Here is a 26221-nt window from a genome sequence, read left to right on the forward strand (position 1 = left end):
GGGGAGCGGCGGCGGCGGCGGCGGCGGCGGAGGCGGTGAGCGCGGGCGGCGCGGACGGCGGCGGTTGGCGGGCGGGTCCTCCGCAGTTGGGCCGCCGCGGCCTCCTTGCCCTGATTCGGGGTCCCGCTCTAGGGAACGCCTGGGGCCGGGTGAGCCCGGCGGGATGCGTTTCTCTCTTCCGCCGGGCGGGGGCTGAGGCGAGGAGGCCGGGCCTGGGGGGAGGGGCGGCGCCGGCCTAGAGACTCCTCGGGGGCGCCTGGTCCCCGCCGCCGCGCGTACCCCCAGTCTGCCCGGACCCCCTTTCCCGTCCCTGCCGCCGTGGGCCCCCCAGTCTTCCCGGACCCCGTTTCCCGTCCCTGCCGCCGTGGGCCCCCCAGTTTGCCTGAACCCCCTTTCCCGTCCCTGCCGCCGTGGGCCCCCCAGTTTGCCTGAACCCCCTTTCCCGTCCCTGCCGCCGTGGGCCCCCCAGTTTGCCTGAACCCCCTTTCCCGTCCCTGCCGCCGTGGGCCCCCCAGTTTGCCTGAACCCCCTTTCCCGTCCCTGCCGCCGTGGGCCCCCCAGTTTGCCTGAACCCCCTTTCCCGTCCCTGCCGCCGTGGGCCCCCCAGTTTGCCTGAACCCCCTTTCCCGTCCCTGCCGCCGTGGGCCCCCCAGTTTGCCTGAACCCCCTTTCCCGTCCCTGCCGCCGTGGGCTCCCCAGTCTGCCCGGACCCCCTTTCCCGTCCCTGCCGCCGTGGGCCCCCCAGTTTGCCCGAACCCCCTTTCCCGTCCCTGCCGCCGTGGGCCCCCCAGTTTGCCTGAACCCCCTTTCCCGTCCCTGCCGCCGTGGGCTCCCCAGTCTGCCCGGACCCCCTTTCCCGTCCCTGCCGCCGTGGGCCCCCCAGTTTGCCCGAACCCCCTTTCCCGTCCCTGCCGCCGTGGGCCCCCCAGTTTGCCTGAACCCCCTTTCCCGTCCCTGCCGCCGTGGGCCCCCCAGTCTGCCCGGACCCCCTTTCCCGTCCCTGCCGCCGTGGGCCCTCCCTTTACCTGAACCCCCTTTCCCGTCCCTGCCGCCGTGGGCCCCCTCCTGCCTTGGACCCCATCTCCGGGGACCCTCTGCCCCATACTTGTTGCCTGGACCCACGTCTCCTTCCCTGGATCCTCCGCCCCAACCGTGAAACCTCCCATCCCTGCCGCCTGGACCTTCCGCTGCAGCTCCTCCGTGAGCCCTCCTCCTTGCTCCCCGAGCCCCCCCACTTCTGCTGTGAACCCCCCTCCTCTGTTGCCCGACTCCCCGTTTCCTGCAGGCCGCAACCCTCCCTCCACCGTGAAATCCCTTTCCCCGCTGTCTGTCTGGACCCCGACTTCTGCTGCTGTGCCCGAAACGCCACCCCCACCTCTGCCGGGAACCCCCTCTTGCCTGCTGCGGGGACGCCCCCCTGCGTTGCTAATTCCACCCCCACCCCCAAACCTCCTTTTCATTTCTGTCAACAGCCAGGCCAGTCCTTCCCCCTGGCGCTCTGGACGGTCTGCAGCTGTCCTGCTCTTTTCAGGGACATGGCAGGCCCGAGAACAGTCGTTTTTCGGCTATTTGTGTGTGTGTGTGTGTGTGCGCGCGCGCGTGTGTGTGTGTGCGCGCGCGCCCGCCGTGGACCGCTGTTAACTCCCCAAATTGGGGAGGGTTGCGCGCTCTGATTGTGTAAAAGGCCTCTCCTGCCGAGTTGGGAGGCGGGCCTGGGCAAAATGATTTATTCAGGAGCGTTTTTTTTTTTTTTTTTTTTTTTGAGACGGAGTTTCGCTCTTGTTACCCAGGCTGGAGTGCAATGGCGCGATCTCGGCTCACCGCAACCTCCGCCTCCTGGGTTCAGGCAATTCTCCTGCCTCAGCCTCCCGAGTAGCTGGGATTACAGGCACGCGCCACCATGCCCAGCTAATTTTTGTATTTTTAGTAGAGACGGGGTTTCACCATGTTGACCAGGATGGTCTCGATCTCTTAACCTCGTGATCCACCCGCCTCGGCCTCCCAAAGTGCTGGGATGACAGGCTTGAGCCACCGCGCCCGGCCAGGAGCCTTTTAAAAATAAGCCAGAGAGAACCTTCGGGAGGAACTGTGCTCTATTTTATTTATGAAAACACGCAGGCGCCCTCCCTGGGTGCCCAGCCCCATCCGTTCTGTTTGTCCGTCTGCTTTTGGCATTGAGCGTCTCAGTGCGGGATTGTGGAATTGAACCTTCTGCTTGAGGCTGAGCCGAGCTCACCTCTGCGGCTGAGGGCTGTGTGTCTGGTTCACATCACAGGCAAACGGCCTGATAAACCTCCGTGCGTGTTCCGTTGCAGGGCACACGCCGTCAGACCTTGGAGTACTTTGTGCCAAAGCATTGCCGCGTGCCACACGCGTGTAAATGATGGCGGATGCCAAGTATGTCCTCTGCCGATGGGAAAAGCGATTATGGCCTGCAAAGGTGACAGCCATTATTCTGCAGTTTGAGGAATTAGAAGTGACTTTCGGGTGACAAGTAAAATCTTGATCAGAAGATACCTAGGAGCTGCTTCAGGGGAGTAATGGAGCCAAGACGGTTGGCACTGATCCTCGTTCCCCCTTTAATGGGGTTTTGGTCTAGTGCTTCCAAGGTTGCGCTTCCAGAAATGTCTTTTTTTCCACACTAAAAAAAAAAAAAAAAAAGAATCAGCTATAAAAAGGCACGTGAGTCTGTAACTCAAGGAAAGATCTGGCGGCGGCTGCGATAGTACACGGCGGTCTGCTCGTGTTCAGGGCTGCTTTCCAGCACTTCGGTAGACAGTGCTCGCGCCAGTGCGAAAGCCCGGGGCCTTTTTGTCTGCCACTGACCTCTTGAGCCTCAGTTTCCCCATCTGTGAAACAGTGGGGATGGGACCAAGCACCTGAAGTCCCGTGGTTGCAGACCTTCAGGATGACCTGCTGCGTTTGTACGAAATGTTGCCACTGTTTCTTACTAGGTCAGCTGTCTTAATAACGAGCATCTCCTTTTTTTTTAAATGTAGGTTTTGGCCCGAACCAAGACTTCAACAAAAAATAGGAGAAAAAAGGAATATTTTCTTGACGTTCAAATCCTCTCCCTAGAGGAAAAGTTAAGTGTCGTGTTTTTTCTCATGCTGCTTTTTCCTGTGCAGATTTCTGATATTTCCATTCCCTACCCCCACGGAGCAGTTGAAGTCCACTCTCAATGGGCTTGTTCACCATTTCCTTGTTGTAATTCATTAATGCTCGTAATAACCTCATGAGAAAGCAACTCGTTGGATTTAATGTCAGTTTGGAAGGTGTACACGAGGCGTCGGTCAGATCCGTGGGGAGACTGGTGCAAACACCGAACACTCGTAAATTATGTTCAGTTTCTGGTTAAAACAGGGTTTGTTTTTTTTGTGACTGTTTCTTAATCACTGCCATGCCGTAAAAATAGGGATATTTCCTTCCTAGAGATCTGTGTGTCTTTTCTTCAGAAACCTCCGTGACAGGCCCATCAGTTTTGAAATATTTGGTTTTTGAGCCTGTCACTCTAAACTAGTCTTCAGCATTCAAAAGGCAAATAGCAGAGCTGCACGTTGTTCCGCTCTGCGAGTGTCTGGCATTGGGGAGGTGTGGGTCGTCTGGAGCGATGGCAGTTCAGATGCCCAGTCCTGTGTGATTGTGGCGGGGGTGCTTCTGCCGGGAGAATTCCCAGTTCTAGAGAGAGCAAGGAGACTGATCCCTCGCAGTCACTGGCTCCCCTGTCGCTCTTCCTTGCGGAGCTCCCCTGCCCCACTCCTTCCTGCCTGCATCTTCAGAGAGGCCTTGGAAGGACGCTTGGTCCCCAGCTCACACTTTCCCTGCGGCTGGGAAGGTAATTGAATACTCCAGTTTAAAAGGAAAGCACATCCTTTTAAACTAAAGCACACCTGCTGGGCTGTAAACAGCTCTTAGTGACATTACCATCTATTCTGAAAATCTAACAAAGGCGTTATTTGTGCAGTTGAAAGTAGGATTTGCCTCATGAAAGTCACAATTTGAATTCACTTTTACTCTTAAATCCAGCCAACCTTTTCTATCTTAAAAGGGAAAAAAATATTCACCAGGGTTCTTGCTGCCTCTAACCTCAGGCAGATGAATTCCTCGTTGGCTGTGACTTTTGGTTTCAGTGGAAGGTTGAGGAGAAAAATGTAATGAATTCTTTTGTTATCTACAGGAAAACATGTTTGAAAATGTCTGGGTGGCGGTGGCTGGGGGTGTCTAATGTCGACTCTGTCTCTGCAGAATTCAGGTGAAAAGCACGGAAGTTGAGATCCTAGAGAAGTCTCACATCGAAGCCATTGCCTGCTCCTTAGGTAAGAGTATTTCTAAGTGGTCACTGGCTTTTAAGAAAATAAGAGATCGTTTGGGAGAACGTGAAGGCTCAGCTTTCTGGGTAAAAATTCAACCCTGTTCATCGTGTTTTTCTTGATACAAAGGCACGTGAATTCCCTGAGCTGCAGGAGAAGGGAGCATGGGTCTGCTTTCTTAAACCTTTCCAGGATGTGCCCTGGAATTACTCCCATTCTTGACGCCCAGAGTGGTCAGTGCTGAGCATCAGGGTTGTCTCGTTACTCCTGGCCTCCGGTATATAGGCCGTGGATGACTTTGCTTCCACGACGGGGCGGTTTTCCTTTCTCCTTTCTCTTCCTGCAGTAAGACGCCCTGTGCTTCTGTCTGCCTGGCCAGTCTGGTCCCAGTCCCAGGTTTGAGAAGCAGTTGCTTGTGTGTGTAAAATTCCAGAGCGGAGCCCAGTGGAGGGAACGGGTGGCCTGGCACTGGAGTTGGTGGCGCCCTGTTGTTTGAGGTGCTGTCATGGTGGGCATGAGGCAGGTTAGAAGTGGAGATGTCAGCTTCCTGTCCGCCCCGGTGCGCTTTCTCCCAGGCCCTCAGTTCGGCACCCACCTCCTTGGCAGGCAGTGGGTGAGAAAGGCTTTGCCTGAGCCCAGCCAGGGTCGTGTCACGCACACACACAAGTGAGGAGCATCATTGAGTGCGTGCTCCCTGGCCACATTTCTGAAACCCACACATGCTGTCTTTCTCCCCAAAGTGGCACTGTTTATCCTATTTGCAAAGAATTGTTTCTCTTGTGAAAACATGGACCAGAATTGTTTCCAGTGAGGTTTATAAAATCAAGTCTGTTTTCCTGTGTCTTCCAAAAAGTGGCTCTTGTTTAAAGCAGGGTCTCTCTCTTTTTTTTTTTTTTTTTTTTTTTAAGATGGGGTTTCACCATGTTGGCCAGCCTGGTCTTGAACTCCTGACCTCAGGTGATCCGCCCACCTCAGCCTCCCAAAGTGCTAGGATTACAGGCGTGAGCCACCGCGCCCGGCCCACCTCAGGGGTTTGATTCTCCTGCCTCAGCCTCCCAAGTAGCTGGGATTATAGGCACCCACTACCACCCCCAGCTAATTTTGTATTTTTAGTAGAGACAGGGTTTCTCCATGTTGGCCAGCCTGGTCTTGAACTCCTGACCTCAGGTGATCCACCCACCTCGGCCTCCCAAAGTGCTGGGATTACAGGCGTGAGCCACAGCGCCCGGCAGCAGGGTCTGTCTTTGTAACTTAGGGCTGACCGTCACCTCAGATGCTGGCGCAGGTTGTGTTGGGGGCCGGTTGTCTGTGGGGGCCTTAAATATTCAGCTGGGAAATACTGTCTGGATGGAGGCATTTTGCCCGCTGAGCTGTGCTGCATCATCATCTCGTTCAGAGAAACAGCGCCGTATCTCCCTGTGGGAATGAATAAATAAACGGCCTGCAGCAGGGAGGTTGGGCTGGAAACCAGAGGCCCGCGATGCTCTCTGCTGGCTTTGAAACGCCCTTGCAAAGAAGTATTGAAAACTTACCAGCCCACAATGAGCCTTTGAAATCTCCTGTTCCTTGCTGCCACCAACCCCGACCAGCGTGGCCAGCAGAGTTCTTTATGTCGTTGGCATTGGTTTTTATGGACCCGGATTGAATTTGAAATTGTAAGGCTGAGAGAGGATTTGCAAAACATTTGAATACATTTTGCTCACGGGATTGTTTTGTTACTCGGAGGAATTTATCTTTTTAGCCAATCAGGTTAAGGTCAGTAAATTTGGTTTTTAAAAACTTGAAGCCTGGAAGCCCGGAATGAATAGCCGTTGTGCGGGAGCCTCACCCCTCTTTGGGAAAACGTAGGTGAGAAATGTGGGTCCTCCCAGTCAGCGACTGAGGCATGCAGCTCGCCTTCAGAGTTAGACAAGTGTGCTTTGAAAGCGATGCCCGAGCGCCGCGCCCGGGCAGGCAGCGTGACCAGCATTGTGTGTGTTCCGTCCTTGCAGCCTCACAGAATGAGGTTCCCGCGGCACCCCTGGAAGAGCTGGCCTACAGACGGTCACTTCGCGTGGCTCTGGATGTTCTGAGCGAGGGGCTTGTGTGGAGTCGGGAAAGCTCCACAGACACGGGTAGAGCTGAGCGGTCTCCGAGAGCGAAGCCCATGGAACCCGCCTCCTCGCCTTGTGATTCCAGCTCCTCATCTCCTCCCGGCGGAGGTGCGCTGGGCAGTTCCGGACCTCACAGAAGGAGGGAATGTGTGCAGCAAAGCCTGTCAAGGACTTGTGAAAAGGACTCCAAGTGCAAAGTGGACCACAAGAAAGGACTCAGGAAAAGTGACAACCCTAGAGGCCCATCGGTCCTCTCAGCTGGAGGTGGTTCCCAGGATGGGAGCCAGTCCAGAATCCACCACAAAAGTTGGACTCTCACAAGTAAGAGGGGAAGAAACTCAGCACAGAAGTCCAGCTTGTGCCCCAGTGGATCTGCCCTTTCAGAGAGTGATGCGGAGGAAGACAGCGGGAGCAAGGCAGGCCTCTGGGCAGCTCCGTCCTCGCCCTCCTGGGTCAGGGGAGACGATCCCTGTGCCAGTGCCGACGGACGCAACCCGGTTCTGCCGTCGGGCAGCCTCACTGTGTCCCCTGCCTGCTTGGGGCCTGGCGGATGCCCTGCGAAGAAGAGGCTGCGCTTGGATGGCAGCCAGAAGCTGCCTGCCGTGCAGCTGGAGCCCAGGGCCGCGGGGGCTGCACCGTCCCCTGGGCCAGAGGTGGGGCCCAGGGAGTCCATGACCCTGCGAAGCACTGCCAGTCTACGCTCGCCTCCCTCCCACGCCCCTGTGGATGAAACCAGACGTCCTCGGCCGGATTCCCAGAAGCAGGAGGAAGGTAAAAGTTTCTCGTGGAGGAGGGCAGCATGGAGGGTGGAGTCCTGCTCCTCCGGCAGCCAGACTGGGGAGCCAGGCACGCACACGTTTTCAAGCTGATCTTAATGACATCGTTACTGAAACAGACTTAGAGCAGAGACCTCCTTCCTCTTTGTCTCTCCCCACTGGGCTATGGTTACTTCACCTTCTCCCAAATATTGGTATTCTTATTTTTGTTCAGAAGCGCAGGGAGTCAAGCGCGTGGGGAGCCCGTGGAGGGGCGGACGGGCCACGATTGTCTGCAGCGGGGCTGAGGCCGAGGCTGCGCCCGCGCCCCGAGGATTAACCGTTTGATTAACCGTTGCAGAAGCAGGAATCTCAGCAGCGGTGCGCTCACTCGGCCTCCTGACCTTCGGAATCACGTGCAGATGCATTTTGTGTGCTTGTCACTGGTGTCCTTTTAACCTTGTAGCACCCCTTAAGTTTGACATGCGAGTTCTGAAATCATCAAATGTCTGGAAATCTGCGTGCTGCTCACTGCGTAGATTTCAGGCTTGATTCCGAACTTCTCTGCTGAGGCCGTCATCTCCTCAGCATGGTGGAGCGGCCGGGAGCTGAGGTTGCCTGTCCGCCATGCTCCGGAAATGACAAAGTGTCTGAAGGCGATGTGGCCGCACCCTGCCCTTCTCCACAGTCAGCTCCTGTCCCAGCCATCCCTGCACACCCACTGAGCGCCTCAGGTGTGAATGGGTAGCCGGCCAGGACAAAAGGGGATTCCCACCCAGAGGGGGCACAGCTTCTGTGACTGAGGCAGCTGCTGCTTACCGCCCGCCTCCCTTCACCTTCGCCTCAGGCCCCCCTCCCTCCCTCCCTCTCCTGTTTTTCTTGGAGATGTAGTTTGCTGGAAGCGGACTATTTGGATCTGGCAGCGTGGACGTGTGTGTGGCACGGAGCCTTTTCCTGATGTGTCGATAGTCATGTGTCATGAAATGTTTTCTTGGGGTAAGTCATCAAGACAATGCAGTGACAATGAAAGTCTAATACCACGTTGTTGGCAGACTGCCAGTCTTCCGAAGAGTCGGTGAGGTCCAGTTCCATGCCCTGTATACTGGAGGAAGACGAGGAAGACGAGGAGCCGCCGAGAATCCTTTTATACCACGGTAAGCAGTGACCAGGGAGCAGGCCTGCATCCTGACGGTGCACTCAAAGGCAGTGGGGGCTGCGGTTCTGAGACCGCGCCGTCCTCCACCAAAGGGCCCCTGCTAGTTCATTTCTCTCCCACTGAACCGAGACCTGGCAGGGACCTTCAGAAGTGCCACGTTGTCAGTCCTCTACCGTAAGCATAGCCTCCACAAAGGGGAGAGGGACTCCTGGGAAGAGACGGCCCAGCCCTCCCTGTTAGAGCGCTACTCCTGCCACTTACCTCAAGCCCTCGTCCTCCTGTCCCTTTGCTGGGAACGAAGGACGCCCGGTGAGCCGAGGGGTGTCGCCATCGCTTGGGTGTGGCCATGGCGCTGTCTCGAGGCCTTCGTTGGTGATGGCATTTGGGGGGCCGTCCAGGGAGGCAGGTTCCTCAGCCCAAGGGAGAGGTGCTCCCGGCCTCTCCTATAAGTAGCTGCTTGCATGGGAGGGAAAGCTTCTACTGGGTGCCGCTGAGCAGTGACATGGAAGGGACTAGAAATGAGAGCCCCAAAGATCTGAACCAGCCGTGAACAGAAAGTCAGCTTTGCAAACAAAGTCAGGAGATCCAGCCCCGCTTCCAACCCGCCATGAAACATTCACCTCAACTAATCTTTTCTTTAACCTTCTAGTTTCAAAATAATTGTAGATTTGCGAAACAATTATGGATAGTACAGGGAGGTCTGCGGGCCCCTCACCTGGGCTCCCCAGCCGGCAACATCCCGGAAGACGTAGGATGCCTCCTGGCCAGGAAGCTGGTGTGGGTGCAGCCGCGGGCACCGGTTCCCCACACAGTGTGCCTGTGGTCTCGTTACATCGTTTCTTTTCTTTGTCCAGGCCATTGGAGTGCTTTTCCGGCATTTAATGAGCTTAACTAGAGTTTCACATGCTCCTTTTTTTTTGACTAATGCTAATGGTCAGACTTTTGAACAGTTTTTCACAAGCTCTTTGGATCCTGTTCCTTTGATGAGGAGTCGCCAGTCACCAAACCCTGCACCACCCATTGGGCACCTGCCTGGGTGCTGCGGGGCACTCACTGGGGCTTCCGGGAAACCATCTCTGCAGGATCCGTTCACACACGGGAGAGCACAGTGCCCTCGGGAAGGCCCTTTCCCACCACGCCACCCCGCAGAGCCCGGTGCTGGCTGGCTGGCTTCTGGCCGCGGCGGGAACGGGGCCTTCCTCCTGTTTGGTCTCGCTGCCTCGTGTTGGCCGCAGGCTCCCTCCCCAGTTGCCTCCCTTCCCCTGCGCTCACGTTGGTTTACCTGCGCCCGCGTCCGGCACTTCCCTCCCTCCGCTGTGCCGTTGGCCGCACACAGGCTTTGTGTGTCTAAGGAGAGCCACTTGCTGGTAGTTTTTGTAATACTTGAGTTTTAAAATTGTCAATCATTCCCTCAGTTTTTGGCATTGAAAATATTCATAACTAATTTTCCAGTTTTGATTTAAATAATTGTCTTATTTTCGACCCTAGTTTCTCGGAATCCCCTTTAGAAATTCAGTCCTTGTACTGGGCTCTTTTCCGCGCGCCGTTGCCTCACTTCTGATGCGTGCCACTCTGTTTAAAAGTTGTCCTCCTGCGGAGTGACTTTAGAGTTAGAGAAATCGCACACTCAGGACAGAGCCGCTGCCACCCCTCACGGCACCCTCAGCCCCAGGGTGCCTTTGTCACCGCTGAGGAGCCAGCGCAGCACGCTCGGAACTGCTGAGGTTTTGTTCTGCGGTCTCGTCGTTGGCAGTGAGACTCGGGTCCTGTGGGTTATGAATCTGCCTCCTTGTCAGTGAGTTACGTTCAAGTCAGGTTTAGACACTGTCTTGGTGACTGTTTTCTCGGCCCGTTATACTCTGTGTTTGATGTGGATTTGACTTGTCTCGTCTTTTTTTTTGTTTTTCTTTTTTCTTTCTTTAATTCTAGAACCACGGTCGTTTGAAGTGGGAATGCTAGTCTGGCTTAAGTATCAGAAATACCCCTTCTGGCCAGCAGTGGTAAGAGCAGCTTCCTCTGTCTTCTAAGATGCGGTCGGTCAGATTTCACGAGTTCTTACTCCACTCACACTTGGGTCTTGATGATTTGTCCTGAACAAATGTTTTCATTATTTTGTTTTTCCCGGGAGAAGTTGGTGGGTTTATACCAAAGACTTCTGGAGATGTTTGACCTAAATAAAGGCCAGTGGTGGTGTGTTTATAGGCCACGTTTTTAGCTAAGCCGGCTTAGAAAGACCTGCTCGAAAAAAATATTTGTGGCCGGGTACAGTGGCTCATGCCTGCGATGCCAGCACTTTGGGAGGCCGAGGCGGGTGGATCCCCAAGGTCAGGAGTTCGAGAGCAGCCTGGCCAACATGGTGAAACCCCATCTCTAACTAAAAATACAAAAAATTAGCCTGGCATGGTGGTGGGCGCCTGCAATCCCAGCCACTGGGGAGGCTGAGGCAGGAGAATTGCTTGAACCCGGGAGGTGGAGGTCGCAGTGAGCCAAGATCGCACTGCTGCACTTAGCTGGGCAATAGACCAAGACTGTTTGGGGATGGGGGAAGGAAAAAGATTATTTTCAGTACTGTGAGTTTCACCCAGTGCGACCCCATTAGAGATCATCCATTCGGACGTTGTGGGGTTGGCTGCATGCATCGGGGTAGGTGTGTGAAATCCTGCCCAGGTCCCCAGCGTGGGTAATGTGGGAGCAGGGGCGGATTCTCCACTCCCGTCTCGCAGGCCCGGAAGTTGTGGTCGTTGGTCTGAGTGCTGTCCTGGCCCTCACCTCCGCTTCCTGTTTGACCCTTTATTCTCCTGGGAGGCAATAATGTTGAACTCCAAAAGGCGTTTGCTCTGCAGTGATCCGGAGACGCTTTTGTTGCTCACCCAGGCTCCTTGCTTGTGACTGATTATGGTTTCGGACACGTTAGGGTTCAGTCTGTGCCGTGTTTGCTGGGGAGGTTAAGCACGTTTATGGCTGAGCTGGCCCCGTGTCGCCTGCTGGCTGGCGGTGCTGGAGGCCAGGCCTCGGGGCCCTCTGCCCTTCCTCGGCGCTGGCTTCCCCTCCCGCCCCTTGCTAATCTTCCCTTGTTTTCATCAGTCTCCGGGGTCCCTGCTGGTGAACAGGTCACTGGTGTGGCAGTTCCTGGGGCAGAAGTGCGGAGCGGAAGGGCCGTCTGAGGCGCTCATTGCCAGCGCTTCTTGCTGCCTTCTCGGTGCCCCCAGGAGGCCAGGACGGGGGAGGCTGGGGGGAGGCTGGGGGGAGGCGGCAGTGCCATCCAGTCCCCCACCCCTCCCCGTGTGGCCTGGACTTGTTCCTGAGCCTTTCTGCGCTCACTCCACTCACCCAGAGCTTGGAGGGTAAACCTGCCCTGCTGAGCCACTGGGGGAAGCGGTCGGGACGCTTATTTAGGGGCAGCTGGCAGTGGTCGTGTGGTTCTTTTTATTCAAAAACCCCAACAAAACTGGCTGGTTCCGCTCAGAAGGGAAAGCATTTAAGTGACGTGTGCGGCCGCGTCTCAGCGCCTCCTTTCGGGAGACTTCGCCAGGTTCTCCCCCAGAGCTGGGGCAACACCTGTTAACATGTAGCATGTCAGAAAAAGTGTTTAAGATCCACAATCTCTTTTCTGTTGTGACATTTTATTTTCTTGGATTTGCAAACAGGTCAAAAGCGTCCGGCGGAGAGATAAGAAAGCGAGCGTCCTGTTCATCGAAGGGGACATGAACCCGAAGGGGAAAGGGTAGCGCTGCTCCGGGTGTCTGAGAACGGGCCGGGTGGCAGGCTGGCTGCGCTTAGAGCGGGTGTGGGGACGGAGGGGCAGATGGGAGTCCCCAGCGTGAGTCCAGGCCCGGGCAGGCTGGCAGGGTGTCATTGGAGGTGCGCCCTTCCTGTGACCTCTCACCGGCTGGGAGGTGTGAGTCAAAGGCCGTGTGGGAAGCATGTGGTCAGACACTCCAGTTTTCACAGCGTGATTTGCTGGCTTTGAAAGAGCCCAACCAGATGCTCTCCGAGGCCCTGTTTCCCACCAGCTAGCAAAATGTGGTCCAGGCAGGTGTGCAGGCAGCCTCCCAGCCTCCACCTGAGTTTGCCCCAGGCTACCTAGTCGGCCTTCAGTCATGGGGTGAGAACACACGTAGCTGGACCAGCCGGCTAAACACAGCCTTCAGACCGTCTCAGTACATGCTCCAAATCTGAATGCGCAGAACCAGTGTCTTCTGACTCATGGTACTTCTGATCTGCCCCCGAGGGGTGGGAGGTGTGCCGTGGAGACCAGGCCTGCCTGACCGGCGGGGCCCGGTGAGTGTCACTGAAGTCACTGGACCCACCGTGATGCGTTCAGGACTCCAGGGGCCTCTTGGCAGCTGGGGAAGCGGTCGCCTCCCTTAAGTGAGCCGGGGCTGGCGGGGCCTGCGGCGGCCTCCGCTGATCTTTATCCGAGACCGGGAAAGACTTGGTTTATTCCAGGAAGTTCACTCGGGTTAACTTTTCTGTCTCTGCTTCAAGGATCACAGTGTCCCTTCGAAGATTAAAGCACTTTGACTGTAAAGACAAGCAGGCGCTTCTGGTAGGTGCTTCCGTGAATGTGTCCTGCGTGTAGCTCTGGAGATCATGGCTGTGGTGCGAGTGTGTGAGTGATGCTGGGAGTAGCAGAGCCAGGCTGTGCTCTGGCTGCTAGAGTTAGATTGTGGGCTCAGTCCCTGCCCTGAATTCCTCACAGCTGCCCTGGGAAGCGGCGGGGACAGTTTGTCCAGGGCCACCGGGCAAGGCTGCAGTGGAGAGCCCTGCACAAGGCCACCGCCGTCCCTGGATGACTGTTCTCAGTCCACCCCAGGGCACATGTGCCTGGCAGCCAGCCCCTTGAGGCTGGAGGCGTCCCTAGTTCAGCATGCCCTCAAGTGCCACGGTGAGCCTGGCCTATGCCCTCAAGAGACACGGTGAGCCTGGCCTATGCCCTCAAGAGACACGGTGAGCCTGGCCTATGCCCTCAAGAGACACGGTGAGCCTGGCCTATGCCCTCAAGAGACACGGTGAGCCTGGCCTATGCCCTCAAGTGCCACGGTGAGCCTGGCGTGTCAACTTGCTGCAGAGTGGCTTCTCGTGCCCTGGACCTGCAGCCAGCTTTCATCACGCGCTGTCCGTGAACTGCACGGGGTTAGTCTAACTCAAAAATGTCTTCCCCTCTGGAAATACCCATTTTGTTGTAGCGGCCTTGAACACCACTGTGTCAACTCAGTGCAATTATTTTTACTTCTCTGGAATCCGGTGTTCAGCCTTCCCTAGATTTTGCCGTTACAGCTGAGCCCAAAATGAACATCTTCCTGTCTGTTCCCACATTCTCTCCTGAGGCCACAGGCAGGGCCGAGGCCATCCAGGCGGGCTCTCTTGACGCTGTGCTGTTTTCTGGTGTCTTGACAGTGTGATGGCGAGCGCATGCTTTGTGCATGGATGGCTTTTTCTTTCCCTGACCTTGTGAGATTGGCAGTGTCTGTCCTGAGCTTTTCCTTGTACGTCAGTAACCTGCGTTTCTCTGAGGCAGTGACCCTCGCTCCCTGCCTGTCACCGATTTGGGTTTGTTCACTGCAGCCCGAAGGTGCTGGGGGAGGGCACAGAGCAAGCAGGAGCCGGGCCTCCCTGACCTGAGCCTGCTCCACGCTCCTTGCACCAGGTGCCGGCTCACACCTGTGATCTCAGCATTTTGGGAGGCCCAGACAGAAAGATCACTTGATCTCGGGAGCTCAGGACAAGCCTGGGCAACATACAGAGACCCTGTCTGCAAAAAATAACAGAAATCAGCAGGCTTGATGCTACTCAGGAGGCTGAGGTGGGAAGACGGTTTGAGCCGAGGAGCTGCCACTGCACTTCAGCCTGGGCGACAGCAAGACCCTTTCTCTAAAAATTAAACATGGCGTCTTTTCCACTCTCAAGGATCTGAATTACTTTCTAAAATGGAGGAAAGTGTGGGGTGAGGAGGACAGTAGGAAGCTCCGGGCCTTAGAAAGACTGCAGTTGATAACACAAAGCCTGTGTTCTGAGAGCACAGGGCGCCGGCTCCCTTCTCCTGAGCGCGCTCACGTCCGCCTGTGCGGTCAGCTGTGCTGGGCCTGAAGCCCACTTTATTCAGGGGTGGTCAGTGTGGCTTCTGAGGAAGGACGCTGGGGAAGCCGCGCGTTAGGAAGGTGCGGGGGCTGCTGGGGCGGCGGAGAGGGGCGTCCGCCGGCCTCGGGATACGATGGTGTGTTCCCAGCGGCCCTCAGCGCTGTTCCCTGGGTCATTGTGTGGTGGTCATGGCTTTGTGGCATCTGTGGGGCTGCTGTGTCCCTTTCTTAGGACCCACCCAGCTGCCAGCTCAGGTGCTGGCCTAGCCTGGCCACAGTCAGCTCCCAACAGAAACGTCTCAGAGCAGCTTATTTCCCAGACTTGACACCCTCTCGTGGCACAGTGGCCGCACAGGAGTGTTTCCGCCGGGTCCCCTGTGACCCGGATTTGAGCAGCTCTGGGCCCAGACCCGTGTCTGGCGTGTGTCCTGCTGACCAGGGTGTTCCTGCGCGAGGCATCTGCCAGCCCCTTTGTCAGGGAGGATCAGAGGTGTGGGCTGGAGGGTTGGGCGGCCTGGACACATGGCTGGTCCCTGGGCCTGCGTGGCTTCTGATCCCAGGTGCTGGGCGCTGCCTTCCACTGACGCCTGCTGCCCGGCTCTCCTTGTAGAACCAAGCCAGGGAGGACTTCGACCAGGCCATCGGCTGGTGCGTCTCCCTCATCACCGACTACAGGGTCCGCTTAGGTACGCGGGGCGCTGCAGGGCTGGAGCTGCCTGGGGGCGAAGCATGTCTCTCTGGCCCTGGGGCGTGCCCTGTGGGTGGGCTGGGGTTCTGGCCTGGCCTGATCATTTCCTAAACAGAGACGCCGGCGCGGCCCCTGGAACGTGCGTCCCGGGACTCCTCTTAGGTCTACACACTGCTGTCTCCCCTGCACTCCCTGCAGGCTGCGGGTCTTTTGCCGGCTCTTTCCTGGAATACTATGCAGCTGATATAAGTAAGTCTACAGGCACATCTTGGGAAGTGTGGTCTGCCTTTTAGCCCTTCAGAAAAGAGCAGTATTTTGTGTCTAAAGCTGTGGAAGGGGACGTTGGGGTCAAGGCACTGTCCACAGCCACCTGGCATTGTGCAACCCTACCAGGTTTTGATGTGACCCCTGAGGCTCCCTGGGACCTGGGGCTGCGGGTGTCCTGGGCGCAGCTTCTCAAGCCTGCCCTGGGGCCCTCATCCCATTGGCCACAGCCACCCTGTCCCGGCTGTGGCTGGTGGCTGTGTACCTCAGATACTGTTCAGAATGTAGGCCAGGTGTAGAGGCTTACACCTGTCATCCCAGCGCTTTGGGAGGCTGACGTAGAAGGATTGCTTGAGGCCAGGAGTTCCAGACTAGCCTGGGCAACACAGAGAGACCCCATGTCTACAAAATGTAATAGTAATATTAAAAATAGAAAAAAGTGATCTGGGCGGCGGCACGCACGCCTGTAGCCTCAGTTGCTTGGGAGGCAGAGGTGGGAGGATGGCCTCGTGACCTGTGTGACTGCCACTGCTCTCCAGCCTGGGGGACAGAGGGAGACCTTGTCTCAGAAAGAAAGAACGTGCCACGAACACCAGAACGTTTGGCCAGTGTGTCATTGTCGGTCCAGCATTTTCCGTTCTGGTCGGCAACAGGGTTTCTATTCCTCCCAGCTGGTGGAGGAGTGGACGTGGCTGAATTGCTTCTTCTTCAGCAGTGCTGCACGGGCAGGCGCTTCGCTCTGCTCTAAGGGCCCAGTGAGGGGACAAAGGCCAGGGGTCCCAGCAGAGCGAGGGTCTTGAGTCTGAACGCGCCTCTCCCGCGCTGACATGGAGCTTGAGCGCTGGGGTCTGCCCCCACCCCTGCCGTGTTGCAGCCTCGCTTCAGCCTTGACCCGCGACACGTGGGAAGGAGCCCGTGCGCTGGTCCCACCACGTGTGCTTCCTTTCCAGGCTATCCTGTCCGAAAATCCATCCAGCAGGACGTCCTAGGGACCAGGTTTCCTCAGCTGAGCAAGGGGAGCCCCGAGGAGCCGGTGCGGGGAAGCCCACTGGGGCAGAGGCAGCCCTGCCGGAAAGTGCTCCCTGACCGCTCTCGGGCTGCCCGGGACCGGGCCAACCAGAAGCTGGTGGAGTACATCGTGAAGGCCAAGGGCGCAGAGAGCCACCTGCGGGCCATCCTGAAGAGCAGGAAGCCATCGCGCTGGCTGCAGACCTTCCTGAGCTCCAGCCAGTACGTGACCTGCGTGGAGACCTACCTGGAGGACGAGGGACAGCTGGACCTGGTGGTGAAGTACCTGCAGGGCGTCTACCAGGAGGTGGGCGCCAAGGTGCTCCGGCGCAGCAACGGCGACCGGATCCGCTTCATTCTGGACGTGCTTCTGCCCGAGGTAAGCCACGGACCGGACCGCCATCGTGTGTGCACAAAGGGGCCTGTGCCAGGACCTTCCAAAACCATGCCCAAGGAGGCTGCCACGGTGCACGCCCCTGCCCCCTGGCTGTGCGGTGGCCGATGGAGTGTGGGGCCTTGTGTGTTTACATCCGGTTGGCGCTGGGAAGTGGGAGGCCTGTGCACACACGGAACTGCATAGACGCTGCTGGGGCCAGGGAGTGCGAAGCTTCCTCCCCACCATGGGCACACAGATGCCCTCCAGCCTCCCTGGGTCAGTCCTGGTGAACGCATGGGGAGTGGGAAATTCAGAATCGCATTTAGTCCCCAGGGAGACCCATCGTAATCTGAAGAATTGAATGTCTATAATACATTTAATACTCTGATAAACCCCGGTAATAAAAATATCAGGAATTGGATTGTCTGATCTTGAACTCCTGGGGATCTGGGGCTTGGTGTGGAGCAAATACACATTGTTTCTGAAGTTTGTATCTGAAGTTTCAGAAGACACTGCTGGGTATATGTGTACATTGTGGGAAACAATACTCAAAACTGTTTAATGTTTTAACTATGGGGATTTTCAAATAGAGAGAAAAAGAAAATAGCACACTGAGCTCTGGACGTTCCCTGACCTGCCTGGGTGAGGTTCTGGATCATTGAAGACCTCAAGCATTGTGAACCCATAAGTACTTCAGTGTGTGTCTCCAAAAAAGGGTGACTGCCCCCTGGGGACACCGGCAGCGTCTGGGCACATTCGTGCTTGTCACAGCCTGGGGTGCTTATGGCAGGGAGCGGGTCGGGCAGGGACCAGGACGGCCCAGCCCAGAGAACAACCCCGCCTCAGTGTCCACAGGGCCGAGCAGGAAGAGCCCTGCTCTCAGCCAGCCGGACTGTGTGGAAGTGGGTTTACCACAATCACAGTTCCAAAAAATAGGACTGACTCAACATCTGCTAGTGTGGACTTGGGATACTCCTTTTTTTTTCTTATACAATAACCTTAAAAGTTTTTAGAAATACACTTGTGGGTTTGGGTTTTACCTTTTATTCTCGGCATTCAGTGACCTGAGCTGCTGTTTCTAGTCCAAAAGGGACTACTGAGTTATTTAAGAGACAGCGTTACGGGCCGGGCACGGGGTCTCACCCTGTCATCCCAGCACTTCGGGAGGCCGAGGCCGAGAGATCGAGACCAGCCTGGCCAACATGGCGAAACCCTGTCTCTACTAAAAACACAAAGATTAGCTGGGCACGGTGGCGCGTGCCTGTAGTCCCAGCTACTAGGGAGGCTGAGGCAGGAGAATTGCCTGAACCCAGGAGGCGGAGGTTGTGGGGAGCCGAGATCGCGCCATTGCACTCCAGCCTGGGTAACAGAGCAAGACCCCGTCTCAAAAATAAACAAAATATCATTAGAAGCAGGTTCGTGGATGAGGTTCGCACCTTCTGAACCATGAGCTAGACCGTGTGTGGAGGCCAGAACCTGGTGGAAGGCTCACTGCAGCCTTCTTAGCCACGTGCTGACCCCCGTGCCCTCTCACAGGCCATCATCTGTGCGATCTCTGCGGTGGACGAGGTGGACTACAAGACGGCCGAGGAGAAGTACATCAAGGGGCCTTCCCTGAGCCACAGGTAGGCCGCTCCCGGCGCTGTCTGCAGCCGCTTGTCTCTGCCTGACAGGTTCTGCTTCCACATCCACGGGCAGCTTGACTCGAGGCTGCTGCAGCCCCTCCCGCGTGTGGTGGCCCAGGTGCTGGGTGGTGAGCTGATCACACACGCTGAACATGCCACGGCCCGGGTCTCCCAGCCAGTCGCTGCGGGCAGCACGGGGCCACAGGCGCGTGCCTCGGCCGTGTTCTTAATCTGTCTTTGCAGGGGGCTGATGTTTGCGTTTGGAACTTCCCTCCCCAGTGTCCGCAGCGCCGTGGTTGTGTGAGAAACAGGCGAGATTAAGCAGCAGCCAGAGGGACGCTGTGATCAAGATGTTTCTCTCACGTCCGTGTGCTCAGCCACCCTTGGGTATTTGGCCCTCAGAGAGCCTAATCCTGTCTCTGGGCACGCGGCCAGGCCTTGCTGGGAGCCAGGCGGGGCCCACGGGGCGGTGACAAGCTGAAGACTCAACTAGAGTCAAGGGTGGAGTGTCCAGCCAGGGCAGCTCGCCAGCCACCACCGTCTCCGGCCACGGTCACAGGGCACTCGTGGCGAAGACACTGAGCTCCCTCACCAGCCCCGTGTCCTCCCTAGGCAGGGCAGGAGGGGCCCCTGGGGAGGTCAGGGAGAAGGAGGCATGGGGCCTCGGTGGCGCTGGCAGGCACCCCTACAAAGCTCTCCATAGGTGGAATTTGGCTTCGTTTAGGGGGTGTTGGCCCAGCTGGCTTACCGAAACAGAAAAGGCCTTTGGAAACAAACAGGTGTTTGCCTGCTGGATCTCATGGTCCCACTGTCAGGCTTGAAGTGAGGTCCAGGACACCCGTACCCGGCCTGAGGGTTTGTCCTCCCTCCATTTCAGAAGCCTCGTAACCACTGCACTCCCGTCCGTGGCGATCCTCCTGCTTGCCACATCTTCCTGATTTTTTTTTTTCAGTCTGGGCTGGCAAAATCAAAATCCATTAGGAGTGAGTTCTTCATGGCTTACGGTTACCATAAAAACCTCAGCGAACTGGGAGAAATGGTGTTTGGTGCCGTGATGAAGTTAATTTGGTTGAATACACAGGCCATGATTTTTTTTTTTTTAATAGAGACGGGGTTTCACCATGTTGACCAGGATGGTCTCGATCTCTTGACCTGGTGATCCACCCAACTCGGCCTCCCAAAGTGCTGGGATTACAGGCGTGAGCCACCACGCCCCAGGCCATGATTTTATCATACCAGGGACGAGGTTGAAATAACAGGACCAGTGAGTGGTAACGCATCTGATTTTTGGCCTCAGTGACACCTCGGGTCACATGTCGGGTGTCCTGGGACCCAGTCCCCAGCCCCTGTGATGCCTGCCTGGCGTTTCCCAGGCCCTCCTGTTGTTCCTTGAGAGTTGCACCGTGAGCCAGTCTACTCCTCCCGAGGCCGTCCTCGGGGCTGCCCTTCTCTGCCGTTTCTGGCTCAGCTGGGGTTCACATCAGAGCCAGCAGCCCCCGTTTCTCTCTCTCCATCCAGGGCAGCCCTGTTCCTGAGGGGGTGCTAGCTAAGTAGTTGTTAATTTAATTTTCCTTTATAGGAGGTCACTTAATAAGGACAGTTTGGCCTCTCATACTCTTTCATAAAAGATGGTTTTTAAGGAGGCACAACGGCTCATGTGTGGAATCCCAGCACTTTAAGAGGCTAAGGTGGGAGGATTGCTTGAGCCCAGGAGTTTGAGGCTCCAGTGAACTGTCATTGCACCACTGCACCCTAGCCTGGGTGACAGAGCAACACCCTGTCTCTAAAAATATTATTTTAAAACATTGTTAAATAGGCGTATCATAAAAGTTACCATCTTAACCTTTTTAAGTGTATGCTTCCGTGGCGGTCAGCATACCTGTACAGCAGGCACGGTGGCCCATCTGTTTCTCATCTCCCCAAACTGAAGCTCCGGCCGCGTCAACTGCCCTCTCTCGTGTACACGTGCGTGCGTGCGTGCACACACACACTGGCCCCGTCAAACAGCTGCCCTCTCATGTACACACGCACATGCATGTGCACACACACACATTGGCCCCGTCAAACAGCTGCCCTCATCTACACACGCGTGCGTGCACACACACCCCAGCCCTGTCAAACAGCTGCCCTCATGTACACACGTGCATGCACACACACACCGGCCCCGTCAACTGCCTTCTCGTGTACACATGCATGCACACACACCCGCCCCGTCAAACAGCTGCCCTCTTGTGTACACACGTGCATGCACACACACCCACCCCGTCAAACAGCTGCTCTCGTACACACGTGCATGCACACACACACACCCGCCCCGTCAAACAGCTGCTCTCGTACACACGTGCATGCACACACACACCCCGGCCCCGTCAAACAGCTGCCCTCTTGTGTACACGTGCATGCACACACACACCCCGGCCCCGTCAAACAGCTGCCCTCATGTACACACGTGCATTCACACACATACACCGGCCCCGTCAAACTGCCCTCATGTACACATGCTCACACACACCGGCCCGTCAACTGCCTTCTCGTGTACACATGCATGCACACACCCCGGCCCCGTCAAACAGCTGCCCTCTTGTGTACACACGTGCATGCACATACACACACCCGCCCCGTCAAACAGCTGCTCTCGTACACACGTGCATGCACACACACACACACCCCGGCCCCGTCAAACAGCTGCCCTCTTGTGTACACGTGCATGCACACACACACACCCCGGCCCCGTCAAACAGCTGCCCTCTTGTGTACACACGTGCATGCACACACACACACACACACACCCCGGCCCCGTCAAACAGCTGCCCTCTTGTGCACACACGCACGCGCACACACACACCAGCCCGGTCAAACAGCTGTCCTCTTATGTACATGCACACGGACACACACATACACTCTGGCCCCGTCAACTGCCCTCTCTCTGTGTGTACACACAGAGAGAGAGAGAGAGAGAGATGGAGTCTTGCTCTGTTGCCCAGGCTGGAGTGCAGTGGCGTGATCTGTACTCACTGCAGCCTCTGTCTCCCGGGTTCAAATGGTTCTCCTGCTTCACCCTCCCCGAGTAGCTGGGACTGCAGGTGTGCACCACCACACCTAGGTAGTTTTTGTATTTGTAGAGATGGGGTCTTGCTGTGTTCAGGCCAGTCTCAAACTCAGGCCTCCAGCGATCCTCCTGCCTCAGCCTCTCAGGATTAAAGGTGTGAGCCACTGCACCTGCCCCTCATAGTTTTTTTTTTCTTTTGAGATGGAGTCTAGCTGTGTCACTAAGGCTGGAGTGCAGTGGCGCTATCTTGGCTCACTTCAGCCTCTGCCTCCTGGGTTCAAGTGAGGCTCCTGCCTCAGCCTCCTGAGTAGCTGGGATTATAGGCGCCCACCACCACGCTTGGCTAAGTTTTGTATTTTTAGTAGAGAAGAGGGTTCAATGTGTTGGGCAGGCTGGTCTCGAACTCTTGACCTTGTGACCCACCCGCCTTGGCCTCCCATAGAGCTAGGATTACAGGCGTGAGCCGTTGCAGCTGGCCTCTTTCTCATCATTAACACAATGATTAACTGCTAACATGAAGTATCTTGTTTTCTGAAGGGAAAAAGAAATATTTGACAACCAGCTCCTTGAACAGCGGAGCCGGCGATGATGGAGCAGCTGGCTGCGCGGCAGCGGGAGCCTGGTGGAGGGAGCGCCTCTGAAGATGGGGGACTCGGGGGGCATGTTCGCTTTTGGAGCCGTCCGTGTTCCTCTGCGAGGCAGGCCTGATTTCCACACTTCCAGAGACTCCGTTTCGTCAACATGGAAAGCTGGTTTTCTCTGGCAACTTTTTTCATTGTATTTTTGGCCTTTTTTTTCCAAGATACAGTTCCGGAAAGGTTTGGAGAGGACGGAAGCGTGTTCACTGTGCGTCAGTGCCTGTGGCTGTGCGGCAGGTCCCCTGACGTGCCTGTCTGTGTCTTGTGTGCTGTATCATATTAAACGGAAGGTTTTCAGCTGTGCCTGCTGTGAACACGGAGCTTCGCAGGCGGGAGTGGTTTCCCCGGGTTTGCCGCTGTGTCTGTCCCCCCCGAGTGGTTTCCCCGGGTTTGCCGCTGTGTCTGTCCCCCCGAGTGGTTTCCCCGGGTTTGCCGCTGTGTCTGTCCCCCCGAGTGGTTTCCCCGGGTTTGCCGCTGTGTCTGTCCCCCCGAGTGGTTTCCCCGGGTTTGCCGCTGTGTCTGTCCCCCCGAGTGGTTTCCCCGGGTTTGCCGCTGTGTCTGTCCCCCCGAGTGGTTTCCCCGGGTTTGCCGCTGTGTCTGTCCCCCCGTGTGGTTTCCCAGGGTTTGCCGCTGTGTCTGTCCCCCCGTGTGGTTTCCCCGGGTTTGCCGCTGTGTCTGTCCCCCCGAGTGGTTTCCCCGGGTTTGCCGCTGTGTCTGTCCCCCCGAGTGGTTTCCCCGGGTTTGCCGCTGTGTCTGTCCCCCCGTGTGGTTTCCCCGGGTTTGCCGCTGTGTCTGTCCCCCCGAGTGGTTTCCCCGGGTTTGCCGCTGTGTCTGTCCCCCCGTGTGGTTTTCCCGGGTTTGCTGCTGTGTCCCCCGTGTGGTTCCCACCTGCACCAGTTTTGAATTTGCTCTGCTGCTCAGCGTGCTCTGTGGCTCTGAGGAATTGGCCTTCGTTAGAGGTGGGAGTGCGGACGGGCCGCTGCTCTGTGTTGTGTCTGCTGTGGCCTTGGGAGGCGGAGCAGGACGCGCACCTTTGCAGGGGCCTCTGCACTCTGCACCGTGGGTGAGTGCACTGCAGCGTGCGGCCGTGTGTCCTGGCTGCGGAGGCTGACCACCTCCACCTCCCCTGCTTGCCTGGCCTCCTCTCGTGAGTGAATTTCCCCGCACTGTGTCGTCACCGTGTGGCCAGTCACCGAGGTCTTGCTCGTCGGCCTGGATGGTTGTGCTGGGATCCCAGGGTGGCCGGCATCAGGATCACCATGGGAGCCCTGCGTGGTCCTGTGACCGGCCATCACAGAAGCACAGCCTTTATAGGGAAGCCCGGCTGGGCTCCCGTCTGGAGAATGGCTTCCAGGATGTGGCTGCCGGGAGGGTTCTGCTCCACAGCACGGAGCCGGGGCTGCGGGTTGTTGCCATGACTTCGTGGGGATGAGCCAGGCTCCGGCAGGGTCAGAGATGCTGAATTTCGTTCTCAGCAGCTGCTCAAGGCTGCACCTGGACCACAGTGCTGGCGAAGCTTCCAGGGTGCCAGGGCCCGCAGCCTGGGGGCTGTTTCTCCCCGATCACTGGACTGCGCCTGACCCTGGCCGGAGGCCTGGCTTTGAGGGGCTGTGGGCCCTCCTCCCTCAGGCCCTGCCCAGCTCCTACAGCCACCAGCGAGCAGATGGGAACACAATTGTCTCTGGGACATGCAAGGCGCTGAGCAAGATGAAGCTGCAAGGACACTCATTTCGGGTCCTCGGAACTCGGGAGGTGGCAGAGACGGCCGCTGCTCGGGAAGCGTGTCCACTGCCTTCGTTTCGCTTGATTCTGCTCCGGTGCACGGGCAGGGAAGCTGGCCCTCACCTGACCGTCGTGCTCCACGTGCCTGCACGCGGGAATTCGTCTTTTCTTAAGCAGAGGGGCAGACCCCTGAGAAGGCAGGGGTCAGGGGCATCGGCCCTGGCCCTGTGCTGGTCACTCTTTCGGGGACACAGGGCAGCCGGTGCCACCGCCCGTAGAGGGGGCTCAGCAGCATTGCATGTACGGGCCTCGGGCCTCCTTGTGGAAAATCCCCACAGCCGCCCTCTGCGGTGGGTCCCCAGGGGAGGAGGCGTCCCACGGTTTTGTGGGAAGCCACGGTTTTGTGGGAAGTGTGGCCTGTGCTGAAGTACTTTGACGCATTTGTTTGCTCACCTTGCCCTGTTGTTTGAGGTGGAATTAAACACCTCCCAGACCTCTGGCTTGTCTTTTCTGAGCCCCAAACGCCCCACAGCGTGGGCTGTACAAGCTTGGAAAATGAGAGCGCGACTCTGCCGTCCCCAGGGACACGGCTTTGACCCCGAGGTGGATTCTCGCCTCACTAACGTTCCCAGGGGTGCTGCCGGGCGCGGTGGCTCACCCTGTAGTTCCCGCACTGGGAGGCCGGGGTGGGCGGATCACCTGAGGTCAAGTTGAGCAGCCCAGCCCACATTGTGAAACCCAGTCTACTAAAAATGCAAAAATTAGCCGGGCGTGGTGGCAAGCGCCAATAAGCCAGCTACTCGGGCGGCCGAGGCAGGAGGACCGCTTGAACCCGGAAGGCGGAGGTTGCGGTGAGCTGAGATGGCATTACTGCACTCCAGCCTGGGTAATAGAGTGAGGCTCCGTCTTAGGAAATTAAACGGCAGCCAAGGGCCTCACTGGGCTTCACACCTGTGGCTCCAGCTACTTGGGAGGATTAGGTAGGAGGGTCACTGACTCCTGACTCCGAGGTCAAGGCTGCAGTGAGCTGAGGTCACCCCACTGCACTCCTGCCTGGGTGACAGCACCTGTCGGGGAAGGGATCCTGGCAGCAAAGCCCCGCCCAGCGGGTGGGACCAGAACGTTGCCATCCCCGCCCACCCATGCGCTCTGCCCTTGCTGTCCTTTGGGATCTGAGGGTGACAAGGCCACTGGGGCAGGCCCTGCCTGGGCGCTTCCCTCAGTAATGAGTCGTGGGCGATCTGGGTTGTCACCCAGGCAGTCGGGTGGGAGTTGGGGGGGCTGACCTGACAAGCTTGGCCGGTGAGGAGCACTCCAGGGCCCTGAGGATGCTAGTGTGGGAGGTCCTTGGTGTCCTGGGGCTCTCAGGACGCCAGAGTCCCAGGAAGGCATGTGCACACGAGGGGAGACGCCAGGACCCCTGCTTGCAGGAGCCTGCACGTTCTGCCCTTCTGACAGCTCGCTGACCCTGTGGCCCCCACCTGGGCCTTTCCCCAGGCACGGAGGACACTGGACCTGGGTCCTGCTGGGTGCTGAGCAGTGTCCCTGGCCTCCCACTCCATGCTAGGAGCTCCCGCCTCGACCGTTGTGATGGCCTCAGATGTCCGCAGGCATGGCCTGGTGCCCCCTGGAAAACTGCTGCACACACCGTGGGGCCCTTCCCCTGACCCCCACCTCTTCCCTCTCTGGCTTGGTCTCAGAGTCATGGGCGCTTCTGCCAGATGCCTCCGTGCCCAGCCCACACTCCCCAACCTGCTTCACGGAGCTGCAGAGACCCCTGCGTCCCTGCCGATGCTTTTCCCGAAGCAGGTCTCGCTTGTCCCTGCCCCGGCAGTGTGAGGGAATCGGGGTCTCCCTTGCCACACCTGTCTGACCACTTCCAGCAAGGCCTTGGTGTCCCCGCGTGGTGCACCTAGTCTATGTGTCAGGAATTCCAAACCACAGAAACCTCACTCTCACGGCCCCAATGCCCGGCGCATTTTCTGTTTTGCTGTTTTTTTTTTTTTTTTTGAGACACGGTCTGGCCCTGTCGCCCAGGCTGGAGTGCCATGGTGTAAACGTGGCTCACTGCAGCCTTGACTTCCCAGCCTCAAGCAATCCTCCCACCTCAGCCTCCCAGAGAGCTGGGAGCACAGGTGTGCACCACCACACATGGCTAATTTTTCTGCTTTTTATAGAAATGGGGCCTTGCTGGCCGGGCGCGGTGGCTCACGCCTATAATCCCAGCACTTTGGGAGGCCGAGGCAGGTGGATCATGAGGTCAAGAGATCAAGACCATCCTGGCCAACATGGTGAAACCCCGTCTCTACTTTACAAAAATTAGTTCGGCATGGTTGCGCGTGCCTGTAATCTCAGCTACTCAGGAGGCTGAGGCAGAAGAATCGCTTGAACCCGGGAGGCGGAGGCTGAGATTGCACCATTGCATTCCACCCTGTGGGACAGAGGGAGACTCCGTCT

General features: G+C 57.3%; 1 protein-coding gene and 1 pseudogene across 11 annotated transcripts; both read left to right on the plus strand.

Moving 5' to 3' along the window:
• Positions 1-24259, plus strand: PWWP3A (PWWP domain containing 3A, DNA repair factor). Of its 11 annotated transcripts, none has more exons than XM_035283817.3 (14): positions 1-149; positions 2316-2440; positions 3000-3085; positions 4246-4316; positions 6302-7174; positions 8211-8312; positions 10244-10314; positions 11962-12038; positions 12803-12863; positions 15005-15080; positions 15245-15331; positions 16297-16733; positions 18267-18355; positions 21942-24259. In XM_035283817.3, the coding sequence occupies exons 2-14, from the start codon at positions 2381-2383 to the stop codon at positions 21991-21993; spliced, it is 2142 nt and encodes a 713-aa protein (XP_035139708.2). In that variant the 5' UTR covers positions 1-149; positions 2316-2380; the 3' UTR covers positions 21994-24259. The 11 variants fall into 11 exon arrangements, with proteins under 11 accessions (XP_035139708.2, XP_035139710.2, XP_035139707.2 ...); XM_035283819.3 differs by having other exon boundaries at positions 15281-15331; XM_035283816.3 differs by having other exon boundaries at positions 1-35.
• LOC100895467 (uncharacterized) lies at positions 23505-24259 on the plus strand (annotated as a pseudogene).
• Positions 24260-26221: the final 1962 nt, after the last annotated feature.

This window comes from Callithrix jacchus, chromosome 22 (assembly GCF_049354715.1).
Source record: "Callithrix jacchus isolate 240 chromosome 22, calJac240_pri, whole genome shotgun sequence".
Taxonomy (NCBI): Eukaryota; Metazoa; Chordata; class Mammalia; order Primates; family Cebidae; genus Callithrix; species Callithrix jacchus.

What these genes read in the sequence shown, in the direction of transcription:
- PWWP3A (XM_035283817.3), top strand. Translation starts at nt 2,381, where the DNA reads ATGATGGCGGATGCCAAGTATGTCCTCTGCCGATGGGAAAAGCGATTA. An exon ending in ATCCTCTCCCTAGAGGAAAA is followed by an intron (nt 3,086 to 4,245) that starts GTTAAGTGTCGT and finishes CTGTCTCTGCAG; the next exon opens with AATTCAGGTGAAAAGCACGG. An exon ending in AGCCATTGCCTGCTCCTTAG is followed by an intron (nt 4,317 to 6,301) that starts GTAAGAGTATTT and finishes CCGTCCTTGCAG; the next exon opens with CCTCACAGAATGAGGTTCCC.